General features: G+C 41.6%; 1 protein-coding gene across 1 annotated transcript in view; it reads left to right on the plus strand.

The window, feature by feature from the left end:
* The first annotated feature begins 10675 nt into the window (after positions 1–10675).
* The window catches only part of EPHA3 (EPH receptor A3), a 220815-nt gene continuing 207259 nt past the window's right edge, over positions 10676–24231 (plus strand). Inside the window, exon 1 of the mRNA XM_085239876.1 lies at positions 10676–10953. Coding sequence (XP_085096002.1) covers positions 10869–10953 — 85 coding nt within the window. The 5' untranslated portion in view covers positions 10676–10868. The remainder of the gene's footprint in view (positions 10954–24231) is intronic.

Below are 24231 nucleotides of genomic sequence, written 5' to 3' on the forward strand. Positions count from 1 at the left end.
ACACAAGAGCAATATAGCTGTATTTCGTGCAAGCAACTCTGCAGTTAGTTCAGAAAGATTGCTCTCTTGCTTGAGATATTCTTTCTTCTTACAGGTTACTTCATCGTCCAGAAACATAAGCAGCAGCTTCTGTGTATTAAGGGACTGAAGCAATAAATTTTACAGCATAATTCATCAATGGCGTCAGTCAGATTTAAGAGAGAGCGTGTTTTTGCTAAGCTGCAGAGATTGCTGTAACTGAGGTCAACAGCAAACTCCTAGTGCTTTTAAAAATTGATTTTACTGAAATCTTACTCCATTTTCCTAGTAATAAAGGCCTCCAAGGATTTAAACTGCTGTAACTGAGAGCAGTGTTTGGCCCAGTTCTCTATGTAGGTGTGGCACAGCTGCATTACAACTCCAATACAAATAATAATATCCTTTATTAGAGTCCTCTTTCTAGCATTTTAGTAAACTACCTTTTGTTTCCTCTTTTAAGAGCTTGAGGGCCATGATTAAGTTTCTAAAGCCTCTACAAAACTTTTCTCCTTTGCAAAACTTCTGAAATGAAATATTTGACAGGACTATGAATGTATTTGCTTATCTGACAAATACTGTGGAGATTCACTGAAAAAAAAAATCTTGCCAAAATCTTGTTTAATCTGGGACAGAATGTTCAATTTTCTATAAAATAATAGAAGATACTGCTTTAATTATCTGACTATTCCAGAACTCACTGGAACCTCTCACAGCTTTCTTAAGGAAAGCTCAAAGGCAGATGCCCCATCATACATTGGTTTGAAGTTTATAAAACAGAAAATTCTTTATAAATGGGTAATATTATAATTTCCAACTTTAATAACAACAAAAAAGAAAAAAACAACACACCAATAACAATCAGTACTACAGATGGTGTGACCATATCTTCTGTCTTTGAATGAATGTTTTCCCTTCTGGCGCTCAGATGTCAAGCTACTGAATTCCTCTGCATGGTTCTCTGTCCTTAAGCAGTGATGGACGTTATGGTCTTGGCTATTTCTGTGATTTATCTCAGCAGTTCTTCTGTATATTCTGCAGTTCCTTTCTCTTCTGGGCAATGATAATAAGTCACCAAACTGCCTTTTTAACACGAAGTATTATTTAAAATGAAATCATATTGGAGAAAGCATATCCATAAAAACAGCAGAGTACACTATGTCCATGACTTGTGCTTCAATAAAATGTTCCTCTCCACAGATCTGGCAAGTCTTTTTCACAAGTCTTCTGCAGAGCATCTCCTTCTTTATGTTAGTTACTTGTTTTGTGTCAATTTTGACGAGTGGCCTCTTTTCTCAAGAAAAAGTTTTGATTGACTGTTTTCATTTTTCTTTTTGCTAGTGGTGGAGTTTTTTTCTTAATTTTTTTTTTAAATAGTTTTGCAGTTTGGTGGGATGTTAGGTTAGTGTTAGCTCTGAATGTGTACTGTTTGCTATAATTGCCCCCAGCTTTCTCGAGTATCTTTTTCTGATCCCTTTCCTGTAGGCTTCCCACAGCTTCCTTTTGAGCTAGAACACTGCATTAATTTAGGAAAAGCTTGCAACTATTTGTAATAAATTTCTGTCCTCTGACCATATTGTCCAAATTATTTGTCACATCTGCATTCAGCCTGCTGTTGCTTCACAGTTCCAAATTTGATGCAGAAGACATGCAACTGAAATGACTGAATATTGGCTGCCTTTGTCTTCTCTTTAAATCCCCTCCAAAATTTCAACTAATTTCAACTTTGATATACCATTTCCTTGTAATTTTTTTTTTTTTAGCTTGGTAATACAAATGGCTAAGAAACAAACAGAAATTTTTCTCCTTTTCGATACCATAGCAGTATCTTTCTTCCATGTGTTAGTGATGATTCAAAAACAGAAAAGAAAAAAAAAAAAAAAGAGAGAAGCTTCTCATACAAATTCTTAAGCTAATTGTCTTAGTAAGTATTGGACTACTTATATAATGAAAAAAACCCTCTGGTCAACAAAGGCATTTTGAAGATAGAAAATTTAGTTCAGATGAATAAAATCTAATGTCGCAGTGGGAAACAGCAGTTTTGTCACATCCAGGAAAACAAATCTTTCTATTCCATTTTCCTGTCTCAGATAGCACATTTGCAGCAGAGAATATGAAGTGTTTGCATTTACAGCCCTATTTGGTGGGCCTTCTGAGTCCTGTTAAGGAGCTCCATCTTTCAAGGCAGAGCTGCGTTTGGCTACACGACAGAGGAGGAAAGTACGTCAGCAGATACATTATTTAATGGATAAGAGTTGCTTGACCTGAGATTGATGGATTGTCCTACTACAAGTCATTCATTTCCACTTGTGCTTGGAGAATACTCATTATGTGTAATTATTTATTGCCAATGTTGTATAATAATTTTATCAATCATATTATGAAGAAAAATATTTGGATAATATTAGCTTAGTCTTTCATAGAAATGGCAATTCTTTGTTGCCCAAGTGGCCATAGAGGATGAATAAAAAGCTAACTCATCTGTTCTGGCAAAGTGAAAAACTCATTATCATTTAAGAAGAGAACACCGAAGGCTTAGGAACTTCCCAGCACACCCAGCATATCTCGCAGATGAAGTGGGGATAGGGATGATTCCTATCCTTGGGCACAAGTTGAAGGCATTCAGGTAAGACTACTGACAAGTTGTGCACCTAAATGATGCTGACTACGACTGGGGCCAAGCCTGGATTGTAGTCTAAGATTAGGGGTTTTTCCAGACATTTATGGTATTTCTATTGAGGTGTTTTGATTGGAGGATCAGTAATTTGGGTTAAATTTTGACCTGTACATTTTCTCCCCTGAAAGAAGTTCCAAAAGACACATGTACCCCAATAAGGACTTGTTCTGAACTTACATAATACTTGTTCATCCTCTGTGATGTTGTTGTCTCCAAATTAATCAGCCTCTCCCCGGAAACCTGAACTAAGCAGTTTCAATGCACTGTAGTAACTGTTTGTCTCCATGCAGTCGTTAGAATTTGAAACAAATCTTTTCAGAAAGGTTGCCCCCTTCAGTGATTTCTCCTTGGGGGAGGCACTTAATCAGGAAGTGCTAATTACAAGTACACTGTGAAATCAAATATATATGTAGCTTACCATTCTGAAGAAAGGAGTGAAACCATTTCATTGTGCTAGCTGTGAAGTTGAACACTCTAGGATAATGTTTCTTACGGCCTTTTACCAATCTCATTCTGCTTTCAGATGCTGTCTTGGATCATGAACCAAACTCAGAGTCTGTTCCAAGAGGGTAAAGAGGAGAAAACCCCAGCTTTGACAGAGAGGGAGCAGATGAGAAATTTGAGAAAAACAGCAGCAACAACAACAAAGCCCAGAAAATCCACCAAGATGTAAACAGATCAAATTTATTTAAAGATCTCAAGTATTTTAGGGTACATTAAACATAGCATAGCCAGACATTCAAAAATGTGGTCCTATATTTAGTGTTGATGCAGCCTCACCTTGAATATTATATACAGCTTTGGGCTTCACAATATATAAAGAGTGTAAAGGTCCTTGAATGTGTCCAGAGGAGTGCACAAAAACTGGTGACATGGCTTGAAGACATCTTCTGTGAGAAGAGGCTGAGGGCACTCAGGTTGCCCAGTGTGGAGAAAAGGAGGCTGAGAGGCAACCTCATTGCTCTCTGCAGGGCCCTGAGGAGAGACACAGAGGGAGGAGCTGGGCTCTGCTCCTGGGAACTGATGGCAGGGTGGAAGGGGCACAGGGCTCTGCCAGAGAAGGGTCAGATGGGCATTGGGAATCATTTCTTTACTGTGAGAGTGCTCAACTACTGGAACAGGCTTCCTGGAGAGGTGGTTTGGTTAGAGCCTTGTGCCTGTCAGAGCTCAAGAGGTATTTGGAAGATACCCTCATTAATGTGCTTTAATTAAATAGCCCTGAAGTGATCAGGCAATTGGACTCAATGATAGTTCCACCTGCATTATTTTAATTTTTACTGTAGCTAAAAAGCATGTAATAGATACCAAATCAATTGTTCTCAGTGAAGATTAAGCTTTTAAGGAATTCTCACGTGTTGTGGACACTGGATCTTCAAATTATTTGCACTGTTATTTAAATTTGCAGCCTATGATAAATATTTATGCAGCTAGTTTCTTAGTCAGCAAAAATGGAGGGCTTATTTCACTGTCAAGTGTGCAAGCTTGGCTTTGAACAGACAAGGGAATACTTCAAATACAGCTCAGCCAAATCATAGAAATTTCTCTGTGCGCTCTTCAAGTGCATTCCCTAAATTGGATCCTGATCCAATATTAGAAGTACTGGGCTATTTATTTTAAAATGTGTACCCGTGTTTATTGTCCAATACTTCCTGACCTTATCTTCTGAAAGGACAAAAAAAGTCGGTGAGTTGAAATATCTGAGAATAAATAATTTAATTTCTTGGTGGCTTTTTTCTTTTTTTTTTTTTTAGTACAGAGGTTTTTTAGTTTTTTGAACATTCATTGTGACTAGAAAAAAAAAAAATTAAACAAATCAAACTTGTCATTATGCACCTCACTGGAGGTCTGCCAATGTCTCCATAATACAGCGTGGTTTTACAGGATTCATACATTTCTTCTGTAAACGTTCAGCCTAAGCTGAAATTTGGCAAGCCGCTTCATGATACAGTAACATTCTCTCCTGCATATAAATGTTGATTCTCTCTCTGAAAACTAGCAGTAATGCTTGAGAAGCATTTCTTTTATGGCTTCTATAGATTTTTGTTTAGAAATAGGTAAATTCAGTCTAAGTGCTTGGAATGTCACCTTTTTATTGCATTCTTAACAAATGATTCAGCCTTTACGAGGAAAATTTGCACCTAAACTGCATTTGCATTTCCCATGCTTTTCCTCTCTTTTCCATCTTCATAACAAGTAATGCTTTTTTTCATTGTGGAATTGGTGTGCAGTTGCTTCATAATTACAATTACAGCTACACTGCTGCTCAAAGCTGAGTTCCTTATGCTGCCTCGTTAATCCATTTTTTTTTCAGATTTTCACCTAATTATTGTGTAAGTATTGATTAGAAAAAGCTATAGATTAGCTTTAAATAACTGACTTCCTTAAAGTGACTTTTCACACTTCACTTATCGTTTTTTTTTTTATTATGTCCTGCCTTATATACCTCAGTTTTCTGTATTTTCTCATCCACTTGCATGTTCAGGGCAATGTGGTCTGTCAGGAGAACATAAGGTAAAGTATATCCCAAAGAGTGCTTCAAAGAAGTGTGTGTTTACTGTTGACTGGTGGGAGATGGGAGTTTTTGCAGCTTGGTCACTGTTCCAGGATTGGCTGACAGCTGCCTGTTGCCTTACGATGAGCTCAAGCAGCAACACTTCCTGTTGTGGTATTTTGAGCTCAACACTTGACAGTCTGAAAAGATACGTGGTTATTTTGAAGCCTAAATGATTGCTGAGCTACTTGGGAAGGCTGTCCCCGGTGTGATTTACTTGGCGGTGCCGTGTCAGCCCAGGTCTGGATCCCCCCAAGAAGGGGGATCGACTTCTCAAATAAGACCCTTCATAAATAAGTCACAGAAATTGAGGAGGAAATGTTCTCACGCCTCCAAACAATCCCATTGAGTCACAGAGGAGGCATCCATCGATGGGGAGCATTGTTCGTTGTGCACATTGCCTCCTCCCTGAATAAATAGGGGATTGTCAGGCCACCTTTCTTTGTGAGTAGTGAACCTCTCTTTAATTCTTTGTTCTGTTTGTTTTTAAAGAAAATATTTTATCTTTAAATCTCTCAGATTAGGAGCAGCTTCGTGTGATTTGATTAATTAAACAATGCAACGCGAGAGCTGTAAACGTTAAAAAGCCTTCTTGAAAGCAGACCATGGCCCAATCCATTGGATAAATTGATTGATTACGTCTGTGGTTGCTCCTAATAATCTGTAACATTTTTTCATTAGACAGAAAGTTGTTTTCCTATTTAGTATGCAAACGTGAGATCCGGAGCATTCTGCCCATGTGTTCTGATTTCTTTTTTCCATTATGCAATCACAGAACATGTCACTTCCTTCTTATGAAAGAAAAATGTAAGAGATAAAATTTGTGTTTAGTAAGGATTTTGATCTTCAATATATTAAAGAAATTAAAGTCCAGGGTTGGCAGAAAATCATAAATCATGGTTATGTGTTTCTCTCGAACGATTTTATGGATGCTAGGGCAAAGATATTACCACGTGCGCTCTGGTTATGCAGAAATGCCACTAGAGGCTGTTTTCTTTCTTCAAAGGTGCCCTTTAAGCTAACATGGAATTACTCTTAATAGAGCAAACATGCAATTTGCACAAAGCTAACACAACGCATTTCAGGTTATCTGTCACACAGAGAGAAAAAACAGAATGAGAATTTAGTAATGAATTTTATCATTCCTTTCTTCTCCATTATTTTTTCCCAGAACACGCAGTTTTCTGAAATGCACTCTTTGCTTCAATTTTCTTTCCAAATTATTTCTGATATTTATTTTTAACTTCGGAGATGTCCTTTGTAAAGTTTCAATATTAAAAGCCTGAGTCACATTGGTGTGGTTGGGTATTCTTTTGTTCCTAGATGAGTTCTGTGCTGCTGAGATATTGTACGCTGCTTTTATAATCCTTATAATTATAAGGGAAAAAAAAAAAAAAAGCTGAAAAATGCACTTTAAGGCATAGATGGTGAAAACAATTCAAAGTGTGTATGTGTGTATGCGCGTGTGTGCACATCCATGTGTGCACTGACATGAGACAGGCTTGGGAATTCACAATCTGTTGTTTACTGTATAGATTTTAATTTCTTCCTCCCCTTCTTTCATTTTTTCCTTCTTAAAACAAGCAAACAAACAAACAAAAACACAAAAACAAACAAAAAAAACCCACACAAATTCTTTATATGATAACCGCATCACTATCTTGGATAAAGTCATACAGATACTTCTAATATCCACCTTTTGTTTTCCTACAGCCCACCAGTGAAGGTGAGAGCAATGACAGTAATACTTTTCACACAGTTCCTTGTAACCTGCATTGTCTTTTCCATGATATTTTCTTACTTCCTTTCCATCATCTTGCCTCAGTTTCACAGCACCAATTCAAGAAGGGTCTGGACAATGCTCGCATTAATAGTGTTTGACTTTTGGGTGGTTCTGTGTGGAGCCAGGAGCTGGGTTTGGTAATCCTTGTGGGTCCCTTTCAACTTGGGATGCTCTATAGATGCATGCTTCTGTGCTTCTACTCCTTTTTTCTTTTCTTTTTTTTTTTTTTTTTTCTTTTAGCTTTGATTTTTACCTGTAGAAAATGACATCGCAGCAGCTAAAGTGCAGCTAAAATCAAGGTGAGTTTCCTGAATGAGTTACGAGAACAATCCTAATCCTAAAGTTGTCAGCTTGGGAGTAGTTCAGAAACAGTGCAACCCAGAGAGATGCTGGTTACTTCAAGCTTCACTGGGTGATACAAGGTGGTGAAATGTGAGCTGTTTTGCTTGGGCTTAGGCACTGGCTGAACCCTGTGAAGAACTCTGTCCCTCCCTGGCAGGCTGTTTGGTGTCTTGTGGCAGCATTAGTGTGTGGCTCAGAAGATTGAAAGAAGCATGTGCTGTGGGCTGTGCTCTAGCCTCTGATTCTTGTGGTCAGGAACTAGCTGCAGAATGGTGGCAGGTGCTCATCCCAAGAGAAGAAGAACAAGGTTAGTTTTGGACACCTCAGTACAGAAAGGACATTGAGGTGCTGGAGCAGGTCCACAGAAGGGCAACAAGGCTTGTGAAGGGCTTGGAGAATGTGCCCTACGAGGAGAGACTGAAGGAACTGGGGCTGTTTAGTCTGGAGAAAAGGAGGCTGAGGGGAGACCTTATTGCACTCTTCCAGTATCTGAAAGGTGCTTACAGTGAGAGCGGGGTTGGTCTCTTCTCACTGGTGACAGGTGACAGGACAAGGGGAAATGGCCTCAAGCTGCACCAGGGTAAGTTCAGGTTGGATATCAGGAAAACCTTCTTTACAGAAAGTGTTGTTAAGCACTGGAATAGGCTCCCCAGGGAGGTGGTTGAGTCACCATCCCTGAATGTGTTTAAAAACCATTTTGATGTGGTGCTCAGGGACATGATTTAGCAGAGGGTTGTTAGGATAATACAGTTAGGTCATGGTTGGACTCGGTGATCTTTAAGGTCTTTTCCAACCTGATCGAATCTATGATTCTATAATTCTATGATGGGTGTTAACCTTGCTGTTCCTAGAGGGGAAGCAAGAGCAGAATGAAGTAGGGTCCTCTCTCATGGTGCTGCAGCTGGAAAATGCAAATGTTTTATGCACACAACTGGAAGAATGAAAAATAAATATCTTCATCTTCTGAATTAATTTTTCCACTAACTAAAAACAGATGTATATATAACATAAATCTTCCTGCACATTTTTTCCTCCACCTTCAAAATGTATTAACCTAAAGTCATGAATATGTAGCTCCATACAGGTCAAAACTAGTAGTTACGAGAACATGGTAGTGTTTTACATCAGACACTGTCCTCTATTATATGAAAAGAACTCAAGGAAGGCAACTGAATTGTAGAAATGGTTAGATAGGGGGCTGCAACAACCACGTCAACAAAAGCTTTTATTACTGGGGAAAGTGATTTTCCTGAATGTTTTGCTGTGGAAAAACATCTTTGTCAAGTAAATTAGAAGTGTAATGGAGTGAGATCTGATAAAGGCAAAGCGAGACAGGAGATGAGCTTCTCTGGGCTACAGGCGGCTAACTGTACATCTAGAAAACCCTGCTCTTCCTTCTGCCCTGGAATGTGCCTGCTGCCTGAGACTGTCCCAAATCAACCTGAGGCAATCAACATCACTTTGTGGACACCTAAAAGTATGTCTCTGGAGCTGTTTGCCTTTGAAAGAGTGTTCAGAGTATTTATTGGCTGAAGACTTGGCCTGTGAGCAAATAACTCCAGCTTGATATGGGAGACTGGGAGATGATACCATTGTGTCCTGTGAAGATAGGCATCTCCCTGCTCCCTCTTATCTCTTGACTTAAATTTGCAAGGCCTAGCAGATGGGAATAAAGGAGTTCCTGCTGAGATCCCAAAGCCAGAAGCTGTCACTCCGAAAGAGCTGACTTGACCACTTCAGACTATAAAGAAGATTTTGTACTGTCATCATTAGTCATCGTCAACTGAACAACGCAACCTCTGACAACCCATCAGACTGAAGATCAGCAGCTGACACCAAGACATCCCTGGATCTAGGAGTGGTGAACTGCTTTGCTTTGCTGTGTTTATAGATCTGTCTGTCCTTCTTTCCTCATTTTCTATCTTTTCCCTTTATCTTCTTTTATTCTTTTACTCTTCTTATCTGTGAAGCTTATTAATTGTAGTTAGCCAATTCGCCAAGTTTACGTCCAAGTAGTTGTTAGTTGTTCAGAAAGGTCTCGATGAATTGATGTGTATTATTCCTCTGAGTCTTGGATGACTCCATCATGGTAGCAGCCCCTTGCTGACTTGGGGAGGTGCGACTCAGGAGGTAGAAGAAGATTGACCTCCCACTGAGAAGGATGAGAGACCTGCTCAAGGGCCCAGGGCTGCCCTCTTGTTCCTCCTGAAAATCTGACCAGAAAGAAAATAGAATCATAGAATTCTCTGAGTTGGAAGGGACTCTTAAATGCCATCTAGTCCAACTCACTTGCAGTGAACAGTTACAGCTAGATCAGGTTGCTCAGAACCTCATCGAACCTCATCTTGAATATCTTCAGGGACAGGGCTTCTACCTTCTCTCTGGGCAACTCATTCTAGTGCATCATCACTTGTATTGTTCACCTACCCTACCTAAATATGTGGGGTCAGTGTTAAATACAAGCACGAGCAAAAAGAAGGGTTGGAGAAATGAAGCAACAGATGCAACTATATTTGATGAAGACCGTACTTTAGTCCGACTGAATAATCAAACCTGAAACAGGAATGGAGAAAGAAAGTGATGCTCACATCCTAAGCTGCACTCCCTTGATTAAAATACCAGAACAAGGCTGGCTTCTCATGGCCTTGTCTCTTGTTGCAGCGCAAGGCTGGTGGGGCCACTCCACAGAGTTTGGGGCACCACCAGTGTAACTGAGCAGCAGCAGCATTCCCTTGGCACAGTCCTGCACCCAGTGCTCTTGTTTTGCTGGGCCAGGAGGGTACCTTGCTGCGATGCTGTGGTATGCCTGGGGCTGAGCTCGGAGCTGGGGTCTGGAGGCTGCAGCTCAGCCTGCTCTGTCCTGCTGGCAGAGCTGACCCTAAAACGCAGGAGGACAAGAGAGTGGTTTGTGTGGGTGTTTAACACACTGGGCTGTGAAATGAGGGGCTCAAGTCCTGTGGGGGCTAAGACATGCGGAGAAGCTCTGGAGGGCTGGGGCGAGTCGCTGGGGAAGGGGAGCTGGGGCAGCCCGGTACCCCAGGACGCTGGGACAGACATCCTGCAGCCTGCGAGGGGTAGAGAGGACTGAGGCAAAGTGCTTTGCGCACGGACTGCTTTCAAACGCGCGTTACTTCTGCACATCACTAGGACGCGACTGTGAGAGGCGACAGCGGGGCTCCTCTTTGCCCCCTCCCCGGGGTCAGCGCAGCCGTGCGCGACCTCCTTCAGCGCGACGGCCGGGTCGGGAGCGCGCAGGCCCCGCGGGAGCGCGCTGCGGGCAGTGGGCGGGCGGGCTGGGCGGCGCTAGGGCCCGGGGCGGCGGCGGCGGCGGAGCGGGGCCGGGCGGGGGCGGCCCCTCCCGGGCGCCGCGCGAAGGCGGGCGCGGGCGGGCGGGCGCGGGGCATGGTCCCGGCGGCGCGGCGCGGAGCGGAGCGGGCGCGGAGCGGTGGCATGCGGCGCGGAGACATGCGGCTCTGCTCGCGCGCTGCTGCCCCGCCGACATGGACCGCCGCCGCCTGCCGCTGCTGCTGCTCTGCGCTGCCCTCGGCTCCGCCGGGCGTCTGAGCGCCCGCCCCGGCAACGAAGGTGAGCCGGGCCCGCGGGGTGGCGGGCCCCGATTTTCCGTTTATTTTTACATTTTTATTTATTTATTCACTTATTTTTTCGCGTTACGGTGGTGCTGGGCGGCGGCCGCCCTTCGGCCCGGGAGCGCTCTCGCCCGGCAGCGCGGCCGCCGCCCGGTGCCGGGATGCGGAGGGAGCCGCTTCGGCGGCCCCCGAGGAAAGTTGGGGAGCGGAGAGCGGAGAGCTACGGGAGAGCCCGAGCAGCGCCGGAGTGCGGAACCCCAGCTCGGCAGGTGCCGGTCCCGCCGCGGACTGGGGCGGCTGTCTCGGCGGGTGAAGCGGTGCCACAGCGCTGCGCCCCTCCGGCTCGCCCCGAGCGCCGCGTTGCGTGCGGGTGCCGGGCGTGCGGCGAGCGCTTCCCAAGTTTTCATTAATAGCGGAAAGCCGCTCAGCCCCTTTCAGACCTCCTCCGCCTTCCTCGGCGTTCTCCCGTCGGTTTCGGAGCTGATGGTGTGTGTGCGTGCGGCGATGCACGGGCGTTTTGTTCTCCCTCGCCGTGGTGGTTTTTTTTTTCAGGTGACATTTGATGAACGTGCACGCTGGGTCATGGAGAGAAATGATGACCGCCGGGCGCTGTTGGGGAAAGTAACCGCAATACTTCTGGGGAAAGCTCGGGCTGCCCCGATCCCGTGCTAAGGGGGATGCGGCCGCTGCCCGCAGGATGCGATCTGTGTGCCCAGGGTGCGCACTGCTATCGCATCCGCGGGTAGAGTCTGCTGGGATAGAGCCCGCAGCTCTGGAGAACTTGTGATGCCCAATGGGAGTGCGGGGCTTGCACCTGCCCGAGCTGCGGCATCCACAAGAGAGCAAATAGAAAAACTGAGCTGTAACCAATTCTCCCGTGCAAACGATGCTGATGTACTTGGTGGTATTCTGGCTCTTTGCAGGCAGTGAGATAACAGGTTCCAGTGATTTCTGGAAGGGGAAAAAAAATAAAATCGCATACAACAAATAGGGAAAGACCAAAACTTTAGGGGCCCTGGGCAATCTGAAGTCAGTCAGTTTATTGCTGGGAGGAAGCGTTGGTCCCGTCGTGCCTGCAGAACAATGTTGTGTCTGTTTGTATGCTCTATGTAAATTTGTTCTTCATGGGTGATGCTTTCTTGGGTACCTGGAGGAAGATGCTGCTAGCGGCTGCTTACTCCTAAGTTCACATATGTGTAATATTTTGTTATGCTTTGTCATCTTTCAGCAATGGTTTTCAGAAAGGAGAGCAAGAGCAATGGTGGGGGGTGCCCTTGTCTCATGGCTAAAAGCGGGTTGTGGCTGCTGGGGGTCCATCAGCCAGCAGCACAGCTCTGCCTCTGCAGCAGCGGCACACGGACTCAGCTCACACACTGAGCAAAGCCTGCCAAAACGGGAGCTGGGCACTCAGCTTTGCTAATGATACTTTTTGTGTCTTTGTTTAAAACCATTGGCACGGAGAACCGGGAGAGGAGGAAAAAATAAATAATAGTGCAGAAGACATGTTAAGCATCTTGTCTGAGTCAGCCTTCAGTAGGTACTGCTTCTGCTCTCTGTGTTCAGTTTCAGGAACACATCCGTCATATTTTCAGCCTGGGTTGCAAAAAGCAACGTGCATGCAGTGACGGGATGGTGACTGGCTTTGCAGGCTTACTTTTCTTGAGGGATGGGTTTTGCTATTCCTTTCAGAAAGAAAAAAAAAAAAAAAAAAAAAAAAGAACACTGACAATTTCTTTAAAAAATGGGACCAGCTTCAGTGTTTGTTTGTTTTCGCTAAGGAAAGCGCACTAATTACTTTATTTATAGTGTATGTGGGCTGATCATGTGAGTTGAGAAATCCAAATTATGATTTGCTGATGCTAATTTGTTTAACAAGTCAGGCATTAGGATGGAGCTTTAAATAATGCCAAAAGATTGCTTTCTTCTTTCAAATAATGTTTTTCTCACCACTTCTGCTGTCAGTGTTAATTCCTTCCCCTCCCAAACTTGACTTAGAAGTTTCTGCATTTCCGTGGGGTATTTAGCAAAGTTTTCTTTCTCTGCCCCTGAGAAGGAACCAGACCCTTTGAATGGAGGTTGTTAACATAGGCTTGTGGCAAAGGATGCATACATTTTTTCATACGCTTTAATATGAAGCTGCTGTGGAACTTGTCGTGGATCATTGTAACAAAGGATGGAGCTCATTTCTGGTGTGTTCTCTGTGTAACTTCTGAGGGATGTGAATGTCACAATGGATAGGTTGAAAGGGTTATGCTCAGGGCTGCCAGGGAGATGTCCTACGTTTATTTGACTTGAAATAATTACTTCTGTTTTGAAAATGCAACTTCTGTTAACATTTAGAGTTAATATTAAAGTTGACAACTGTTTGAGCTAGTGCTGATAGTTCAGTGGATGAGAAAAAGGGAGAAAAGGATGGAAGGGGCTGAAGGCGAGGTGTTGGCTGACTTCCTTACTTTACTTTGTCAGTAATGCAGTTCTTTTTACCCCTTTTTTAAATTATTATTTTGGATAGTTGGAATATTTGTTAACTTACTTCATCCCAGAAAAGTTTTGAGGCTTTTTTCTTGATAAAACACATTTTCCAGCAAGTTTGTATTTAACGACCCTGCCATGCTCATTGCAAACAGCGTGCTCTTTCCCTACGTAGTCACAGATGTTCAGGGAGCTTCTCTGAAGTTCAGGCTTGTCTGCGTGCGGTGGCAAAGCGTGTGCCATTTTCTGAGGGGCAGAAAGATGTCGAGGAGATTTAACGTCCAATCCTCAGGTTTGAAGTCATGAGCAGAACCCTCTGAGTGCATAGGAACCACATATTCTGCTGTGCTGTCCTGCTGAATGTTTTTCATGTGGGGTGGAGGGTGTTTTTTTTTTTTTTTTTTTTTTTTTTTTTCCTAGAAAGAAGCAATTTGTCTATGAATAATTCCTAGGCTTTCAAGGAATTGACTGAGCTCTGTCATTTGGTAATTTAATAATTTTTCCTCAGTCTCTCCGGTAACTATATTGCCTGCCCGAGGGTACCAGCAGCCTTAATTTCGCTGTTTTATAACCCACAACAGTTAACACTTGACCCAGGTCATTAACAGGATTATCAGCAAATTTGTTTAAGCTTTTACTGACAACCCGAATTGCTTCAATAATATTTTGATTATGCAGACAGAAAACTTCTTGCAACCTCTCAATCTAGCATAAAATTAATTTCTTGTGAACACAGCTCCCAAACGATCGATACGATAAATCTGCTTACAGTGCGTGGTTTCAGATAGTGTCTGTTTTGGTTAACAGCAAGAAGGTTCCAATCAGCCTCTACTTTCAGTCTGCGTTGGCTTCGGAGATGTGGTTTCAGCTTTTATTCATTCACCAGCAGCTCAGAGCTCTGCATAACTGCGCAATTAAGTTCACCATTTTATCTGTTAGCACTTAAAGTCGCTGAAGGCAGCACACTGTGCCTTCGTAGCAGTGACAGCCGTTGGCAAGGCTTTGAAAAAGGCAACGTTTGCACATGGAGCGAAGTGCCTGACCAACTTCCCCGTGTAATTTGGGGAAGGGCTGGGAGCACTGGAAAGTTTGGATCAAAAGGGAGTGTTGCGGGGCAATGCTTTGCGCAGATCTCACCTTGCTGCGTGTCAGGTTTTTTTAGGGCAGGGAAAGTCCTCCCGTATGGTGACACGATCCCTGATGGCACTCGTAACTCGCTGCTGATTGTTGCCCTGCAAAGGATGTCAGAAGTCAGTTTAGAAAACTTAACGTGATGCCTCTTAAATTTAAGCTCAGATTGGTGGCTTTCCAGCAAGCTGTTTTTCATACAGCTCTTATCCAGCGCTGCTGCGCTTAATCCTAAGCTGTACGATGAGAAAAATAACGATTGCGCTTTAAAATTCACACGGCGATAATTTTAAAAGTTGTGCAACAAGAGAAGGAAGTTGGGCAAGTCCCTCATTTCTGATAGGGGGTGCTCACAAATGGAATAATTTGTTTCCTTTTCTATGGTTGAAACTTGTCTTACGGCTGATGTCAGTGCAGTGCACTAAAAAGGAAAATCGCTTCATTCTCCACGACAAACTTAAAGCAGATGTCTGAAGCGCAGAGATGTTCAATTGGACACAGCAATTAATTCTTATTGCAGTTAATTTGGATGCGACGTATTTGCTGCCCAACGAACCAGTCAAATGACACATACTTGTTACAACTCTCTTTTCTGCACTTTCCTCTGTCGGAAATGAGGCTTTGGAGCCATTACCCAGACAATAGGCACACGAAGTCGCTTACAAGAAATCTTTGCAAATCAGGTGTGCGTTCTGATTGAACCTAAACTTTTTTCCCTGACATCTGGGGAAACCGCAGATTAATTTTATTTATTCATTTATTATTTGCAGGAGTTGGGTATATTGCTATTAATGTACTTACTCCTGATTCTGTTTCAGAACTTGTAAGTTTTCCTCCAGGAGCGTACATAATGGCTCTTGTTCTTGTAATCCCCGCTTGATGAAAGTTTGGACGTACAGATGCAGGTGTTCGCTTTCCTGTTTTCAGAGCTCTGGATTTTATCACCAGTGAGGGTCACTACAGAGCTGTTACCGAATCCAGCCGTACGGTTTGTCGCTTTCTGTGCAGGGCTTGTGTTAGCTCCGTAGGGTACCTGCAATTCAGGGAGGTGCCACCGCTTGGTGGCTGCTGTTGGATTTCAATCATTCAATTAATTAATTAAATGCTGCTAGTAAGCAGAGATACAACCATGTCCTTGTTTTTGGTTAAGGTTCAAAGTATTCTCAGTGGAGATGGTTGGTACTGGAACACAGACCCTGTTGCTGCCTTAAGGTGCAAAATGAACTGGACTTTTGCAGACGTGTTAGATAAACCTGCAGAGGTGGAGCTGAGAGATGTCTTAAGCCCATCACTTTTCTAACAGATAATTTCAGCAACTCAAGAGTTGCTTTCCTGCCATGAAATGTAGGGCTTTTTTTTTTTTTTTTCTTTTAAACATTTTCTTTCTTCCAAAAAGGAGCCTGATTTGTTGAAGCATTCTTGAAAATTGTTGAAAATCTATTTATGAGGGAGGCAAATCTTGCAGTAAGAGCTAACACAGTAAAATGGAACATTTTGTGTACAAACGCATATGACTGCTGCTAAGTCCTCTGTTTTGCTACACATTCATTTAAGTGATGTAGCCCTTCTTATTTCCATAAATTTTGAGCTGTAGCTTTTTTTTATATGCATTTGAATTTTTCTAAATAAGAAACAAAACTTGACAGAGTTTAGTTCAGTTTAATTCAAAAGACGAGATGTGAACTCCCTGTGGTGTATTTCTGGAAACAGAAAGTGGCAGTAATTTGCTGGATTAGGATCGTATTCCCCACTGGCAATCTCATGCTGCTTAGTTTTTAGGTGCTCGCAAATGCTTATTTTGCAGCGTGCAACTGATGTAAAATTGAAATTCAGTCCATTGGACTGAAGATTCCTTTGAAATTTCTGCAGCGAATGAATGGAAGAAATAAAGATATAGGAATAGAGATAATCCTGTCTGAAAGAAATCTTAGTTCAGTGACAAAAGAGTCCCAGCCCATGTGAGTGATGGGCGGAATGAATGAACCACCGGCGCGTACAGTCCTAAATGTGCAGAGACGTTATTAAACTAGGCACACTGTAAGCAGAAACTTTAGCACCACGCTCCTTTTTTTTCATTATCTGCTGTATCCCGCTGTTCCAGGCAAAATATGGAGGAAAATCCCATTAATCTGCTGGAGAAATATTGATGAAAGAATAATAGCAGACCGAAGGAACAGTGGTCGAAACTTCCTAGCAATTAAGCAAACAATAGGGTAAATGGTAAGATTCAGTCAGGGCAGTTTAGTGTCATATGCTGCAGGGATGGGGATTTCTTTTTGGCCAGCTGGTTTCTTGTGACATTTTTATATCTGCATTTGGAAGGAGGAGTTCAAGTTGCATTGGTTTGTTTCTGTTTGTTTGCTTTTTAATAATAGTGAAAAAAAACAACAACAAAAGAAATTCTAAATTTCTAAAGCATGGATTCCACACATACAATTTTATTTATTTTTTTATTTATTTAATTTCTAACTTTCTGCCTCAGGAAGGAGGATTTTCTAGAAAATTGAGCACAAAGAGTTTAAATAATGAAACCGACAGAAAACCTTCTGGCTCACGGTAGGCTTCCCACAAACTTTGCAGTGACAAATAGCGAGAAGTGATGTGGTGTCCCTTGGTTTAGTTGTTGAGGAGCTGGAAAGCAGGCAGAGGTTTTGTTTTGTTTGCTTTTTTTTTTTTTTCTTTCTTTCTTTTTTCTTTTTTTTTTTTTTTTTTTTTTTTTGAGGACAGGGCTTTTTGAAGGATCTCTTTTAGAGCAGAGAAAAAAGCTAAGGTAGAAGGAGAAATAGATAGAAATTGAAGTGAAAGTTTCAGCTGAATCAGACCGACATCCAAACTTTCTCTCAAATTAGTGACACCATTAGGCACCCAGAATTCAGTGCTGACAGTGATCTGAACAATGAACAAAGCACAAATTAAGAAATTCCTTGCCGCCCTGAAAGTCTAAGCATTGTTTACATTAGTAAGCTTCACGACTATGATTTACCAGTGGTGAATTTCAACAGACTGCAGTTTAGAAAGGGTAGAGGCATTTTTACCATTCCATTTGCTCTTTTTGTAACAGTGCTTTTTTTTTTTTTTCCTTTTTTATTTTATTTTAAAGGAAGAACAATTCCTGTCTATATCCATTCTTACTGTTCGTGACACACAGTGATATATTGAAACAGGTTCTGAGAACATTAGGGTCTTGTCTTGCAAAAACTTTTCTGCCACACACGATTTGCCTCAGAGAACAAATATCCTAGCCATGACAAGAAGTCAGATTACCAGGAGAAGAGGGTCTCAGGTATGGAAAATATCATGTGGTAACCCAAATTGTATGGAGGTAACCCAACTGTAGGAAAATCTCACTGATCTCCTTTGTTCCCCTCCCCTCCCACCACTGCCATGTAGCCCTTCTCATGTGCCCATCATTTTTCTTCTCTCTCTTCCCTCTCAACATCAAGAATTCAAGATTCAATCAACTTTCAGTCAACATTCAACCACGTAGAATCAAAGGAAGAAAACATGTTGTCTTTTCCTTTCCAACTGGCTTTGAGGACGTATCCATTCCTTCTTACCAAATCTTGTCTTCCAGGAGAAGCAAGATGCTTCAGTCCTGTGGATGACCAGAGGAGAAGTGCAGAACTATATATTTAATGGCACTGCCTTTAATACAGTTGTTGTTTTGGTCCTAAAAGCTGTATTAAATCTGGACAGAGTGCATTCAAGAAACAGAGGTAGGAGTTATCCATGCTTTCCTTGGTGGAGAAGAGCTACATGCTTAGTTTGTGCAGCTTAATGGAAACCTGAGCCCTTTGTGGGAAGGTAATGGAAGCAGAAGAATAAGCAGAAGACAGAGGTCTGAAAAAAGTGGCTTACGGATAGACAGGAATAGAACAGTCATTTAAGCATTTACCTTTGTTATAAATATTTGTATTTCTCACATATGGAAATAGTGAAAAAAAACATTAGCAGGGTTTTGGTTGCAAAGGCAGCAAATGAAGTCAGGGGCAATTCCATTTTTCATATGGATAGCTCAGCACACATGTTCTGCATTAATTACCTCCATAAATTCTGTTAACCTGGCAAACAATGAAAATATCATGTTGGTGACATCACTGTATTGGAAAATAAAACTGGTTTTAGCATCTTGATTTTCTCAACGTGACACTTGAGATTTCGTAGGCTATTGGCATTTTACTCCCCCAGTTTGCACCAGGATGTTTAGTCATTTGTTCTGTGGGTTTATTTTATCTATGGAGTGGCTGTGTAAGGTCTCAAGCATTTCATAACTCATGTGAACTGGCACCCTTGATTCATGTAAGTAGAGAAGAAAAGATTGACAAAACTCCATCTAGGTACACCTGAGTAGGTGGCTTTCTGAATGTCATATTTCATGGCTTTCAGAAACTTTAAAAATAGTCTTTATTTCTGTTTTGAACAACAAAATTATATATTAGTTTGAAAGTTTTTTCCTGGGTCCTCTGAGTAATTTCACAACAACAATTTTTTTCCCTGTATGATTTGGCATGTAGCCACCTGATTCGCTTTGGGGGTATCACAAAATAAATGGTCATTCACCAGACTTGTGCTTTGGTCCTTGTCTCAAAAAAGGTGCATCAAAGAACTATTGATTATTTGCTACGATATATATATATATTTTTTCGGTCATTCATTGTGTTTGAACTGTAGTCAAATTTGTGAAAACTTAGAAACTTTTAGTTCTTGGTACCCTGTGGTCAAATATCTTTGCTGCGATGCTTCTTGGTGTCTAAACTTCCAGAAATGGAACATGTCGAAATAGTTTTTGAGATTCTCATTTCGTCTAAAATAAACATGGACACTGTGTTGCAACATATATATGTATATTTTCCTTTAAGTTGTTAGAAGCTTTCTCAACAGGATTCGTGCTTTAAATCTCCTTAAAATAATTTTAGTAATTGGTTTGCTGTTAGGTTGGGCTGCCCAGACCTAGGCATGTGGTGCTTCAGGATTTGGGAAGCCCAGCAGGGTTGGTCTTCCACCCTGGGACAGAGCCACTGAATTCTCAGCTACTGAAAGGTGTGTGGAGCCTATGTGTATGGTATTTGAACCTCATCCTTATTTTATTATTATTATTTTTTTTTTCTAAGAAAGTTGAACTTGGGTTTGAACATTTTAATTCCTTTTTAACACAGTGACCCTTGTTTTGCATTTAGATGCTTAACACCATGCTTCACTGATGTCAGATTTAACACAATAGTAGACTAGAATGAGATTCAGAGAATTTGGACTTCAGCTTGAGTTCAGCTGAACAGTAACTCAGATGCCTTAAGGGTTTATGCCTCTTGTAGGAGATGCTGGAAGAACACCAGTTGGAATCGGTTTAAAAAAACTGGATGCAAAGAAGTGAAAGCAACACAGTAATTTGGAATCCATTAGGTTAATCCATTTTTAATTTTGATATCCTCGTCTTAATGAAAAGAACTGGCATGTATCAGCTTACAGGAAATAGCCTAATAAAACCGAAATCTTATTAGACCCTTTTGATAAACATTGCATTCCAGCCCACCAGTCATATGTTTTTGCATACTTGGAAATTGAGCTTTACACCACTTTAACAATATCAAGAGAACTCTCATGTTTCAAAGTAATAAAAAAGAAGGAAAATCTATTTTGTCTGTGTTCATCCATGAGAAGGTCTACAAACCAGGCAGCTGCCAACATAATTCAGGCAGGTACCCTCAGAAAAAAGCAGCGTACAGATTTGTCACCTCACTCCTACTGAAATTCACATCTCATCTGTGCAAATTGCCTATCTCTGCTTTCTCTTCACAGCGGTCAGAATAGCTTCTGTGAGGTGCCACATTAGTAGGTTTGAGTGTGTCTGCACACCTGTAGACTCGATATAGGGTAAGATCAGAGCTCACCTATGCTGCACAGCCTTCTAACTATTGCCTGAGTTCCCTCCAAGGCAGGATGGGCAGGGGGCTTCTGGAGTTACGTAAAATCTCCCAAGATTTCCAGCAGCAAAATGCTCAATAGTTTTCTACTCTACTTTGAAATTAGTTCCAGTTTTGTCTGCTAAGGAACAGTGTACTTCTGCCAGCTTGCTTTCTGAAATCTTTCCTGCTTTCCTGTACAGTCTGTGCTTTTATTTATAGGCATTCCTGCATTGCTCACTGCTGTGCTGCCTTCCCTCTTTTATGGCAGCCTTTTGAGAGTAACTTGCAACAAAGTTCCCCTTTTGGCTCTTTCAGCGTTCAGCTGTAGGAAAAACTGAGGCGCCTAAATCTGGTGTCAGCCACTCTTTGGGAGCGTGTGATGAAGAGAGTGAGATCTGGGAGGAAAATGACACCCTTCCTCTTGCAAGGCAGAGAATACTGCTGTGAAAATAGAACTTATCCGAGTTGACGTAGGAAGTTTTGATGTTTTATAGTTGCAATAATTAATAGAGTAACTCGGCACATATTGCTAGCCTTCTGGGTTGTTTTTTTTTTTTTTTAATTTATTTTGAAATTTGTAACAATCTTTTAAATTTAGAAGTAGCTTGTAAATTATTTATATAACTTTTAAATGAAAAGAATAGAGGCTTGGGCTGCCCAGAGTCCTTCTGTGAAGACTCCTGTGTTCAGTTTTAGAGCGACTGTTTTTAACTTAATTTTGGTTTTCCCTTGTTTGTTCGTCTCTTGCCCCCACCCTGGTGGAGTTCTTCACTCAGCAATTTAACCACAGATTGAACATGACAGTTGCCAAATTTGGAACGCTCTGCACAAAATCATCTTTGATTGTACAGTATAATGGCATAGGCAAGAAAGGTTGAAAGTGCAGACCTCACAGTGTTGTGCCTCTCGCAGGACCGTAGTCTGGCTTTGAGCTGTAGCAGGAATCTAGCTGAGAAATCTCCCGTGTGGATGAGAATGGTCAGGTGAATGGACCAAGCTTTGTTGGCACTTCAATTGAATTGTGTTACAAAGTATTTTCTACTGCCTGCTTTTAGGAGGTTTATTTTATGTTGCTTAGTGCTACTTCCTTCCTAGAGTGCTCCAGGCTTGGGGGAGACAAAGCTATAAAGGCAGAGCTTAAATGTGAGCCCTTAGCACGTCTCTTATGTTAAGGTCATTCCCTTCTGAGCATCTGCGGCAATAATTAAATCTTCACTGCAACACTTTAAGACCATAAAATCACAGGAGACTTGACTTTTTATTAATGAACAAGTAGAAAATCAAGTCCCAAATCTGCTTCTTGGAAGCAGGCTTCATTGGTGAACATGATTACATGATTCCATGAGAAGAGTACTGAGTTCACTGGTGTTGTTTCTTCGTGGATTTTATCTTTTTTTTTTTTTTTTTTTTTTTTGTCCTTCCCAAAGATCTTTGGAGTACTTTCAGCAGATTTTATATTAGCATGATCCTAGTTGGTAATCATGGTGAGCGCATCAAGGTGTGATGGCATAAGCAGGCATAACCAGGGCCCAAACTGTAGGTGTTGCCTCTAGTCTCAGAATAAACCAGAGCTATAAAACGGATCTGCTGTAGCCCTTTGTATTTCTCTTTCCCCACTAGTGGAAGAAGGAAAGAATGATAGAACTTAGACCTGTACTCACAGGTGCACCAAAATCCAGGCGCAACCTTTGTCAGAACTAGACTGCCCTTCTGAAACTGTATCTGTGTCTGCCCTGACTTCGTTTGTCCCATCCCAAAACCAAGATCTGGCTGACTTCCTGCCACAAAGTATTTTCTTTGCTGCTCAGAATTACATGACACATTTCAATTATGGGCATTCACCATTTTTTCTTTTTGGTTGCATAGAAATGGTAAATTTTCCCATTTGTTAGCATGTTTTAAAATAACTAGCACATTTCTAAACTGACAATTTGAGGCCAAACAAGAAGAGACAAAATAGAGTTGTATTGTATTGTATTTTTTTTTTAAACTTTCAATTGGAAATCTTAGTTAGTTGAAAAAAAAAAAATTCCACATATTTCATATCATCGGCCGCTATTCTGCATTTTCCTTTTATGGAATATGATTTGGAAATACATAAATACATTGCAGTGGGGAAGTGATTGTAGATTATTGCTTAGCTGTTGCAAGCTGTCTCTTAGCAGGCTTTCCTCCCCACTTCTCAGGTAGTCAGGGTTATCTCAGGATGGTTCTACCTGGCACGGCATCTATTTGTTCATTTTTTATTGAGGATTGAATCTATACTATGCTCATATCATTTTAGCAGCCAGTATTCCACATGTTTCTGGAAGTGCTGCTGCCTTCCAACTGCACTCAGGTATCTTGTTAGTTTTATGGTTCTTTTTCTTTTGCTGACATGGCTCCTGATAAAGCCTGCTGTTAGTGAGCCTGGAGTCAGGCCCTCTGCCATCACTCTCAGACTGGAAGCAATTCCTGATAGTGTGAACAGGCCTGCATGTCAGATTCCACTCCAGCCCTCATTCATCCTCTTCATGATGCCATGAAGAAGGGAGTGAGTGAACCCTGCATCTCACATCCAAGTGTCTGCTCCAGCTGCGGGAAGGAAGGCAGTCCTCTTGGCACAAATGCACGTTGAGGGAATTAAAAATGCTTTCTAGTGAAGCTGTGAGCTCTGAGGGCCAGAAGAGTCAGGCAGGAGAGAAAGAGTACATGTTCTCAATAGACGTTTTGCCGGTATGCTGTTGCTTGGCAGTAGCAGCTGCAGTGTGTGCTATGGGGAACCAGGCTGCAGGGCAGCACCCAGTACTGATGTTTATTTTTTTTTCCAAGGGCCTTTTCTTAGGCCCTACAATTCACGTCATGCTAAAGGTACACATCTTGCAGAGGAGAGTGTTGAGGGAAAGGGAAGCCAGAACTCTTCTCTCTCGTTGTGTCTTTTAAAGATGTGGCTTTAAACTACCAATTATATTACATGTAAATATCAGTTTTCATTTAACTTTAATTGTGTGTGGAAAAGTCTGTTAGGATCATGCTGGTAAATGCCTGCTGATGTTGATCTGATTTAGCATCCCTCTGCATTACACTTTGTGAATTGGTCAGGTCAGTTTTGTGAATCAAATATTGCCTTTTGTTACAGAGTTGAAACACACTGAAATGAGTAATCATTACATGAATCAGTTGCTTTTGTATTTTGTAATTTTCCTTTTTTTTCCACCTTTTTTCTACTTTTGTGGTTCTTCAGTCTCAATGCAGGGAAATGTTATTTTCTCCTTCAGTTTCTAGAATGATAGGCAATTTTAAGGCCACATAATGACAAAAGGTAATGCTTTACTATTCCCTATCGTTTTGCCTTTGGTGCGTGATCATTGCAGCCTGTAAGGTCTGTACTAATCACTATCAAGCTGTTCAACTCTCTCCTGAACTCACAGGAAAACAGTGTCACAGAAACTTTTTTTTTGGGGGGGGAGGGAAGGGACTTTTTTGGGGTAACTACTTGAAAAGTAAATGTATTTTGCATTCTAGAAACTATTAAAAATTCTGTACTTCTGGTGGAAGATATGTTTTTTTTCCAGATTTTTTTAATAAAAGAAAACATATTGTATTTATGAATTTCAGTTGGATTCTAAAGAATTTGAGCACTCAGGCAGCCTGCTGTGTGTTTCTGCTTGCATATAATACGATTCTTATGAGACCAGTGGTAAAGATACCAGGCAGTGACAGATATCTGTCTTTCTTTTCTTTTCTTTTCTTTTCTTTTCTTTTCTTTTCTTTTCTTTTCTTTTCTTTTCTTT

The sequence above is a fragment of the Meleagris gallopavo genome, chromosome 1 (genome assembly GCF_905368555.1).
Source record: "Meleagris gallopavo chromosome 1, MGAL_WU_HG_1.1, whole genome shotgun sequence".
Taxonomy (NCBI): Eukaryota; Metazoa; Chordata; class Aves; order Galliformes; family Phasianidae; genus Meleagris; species Meleagris gallopavo.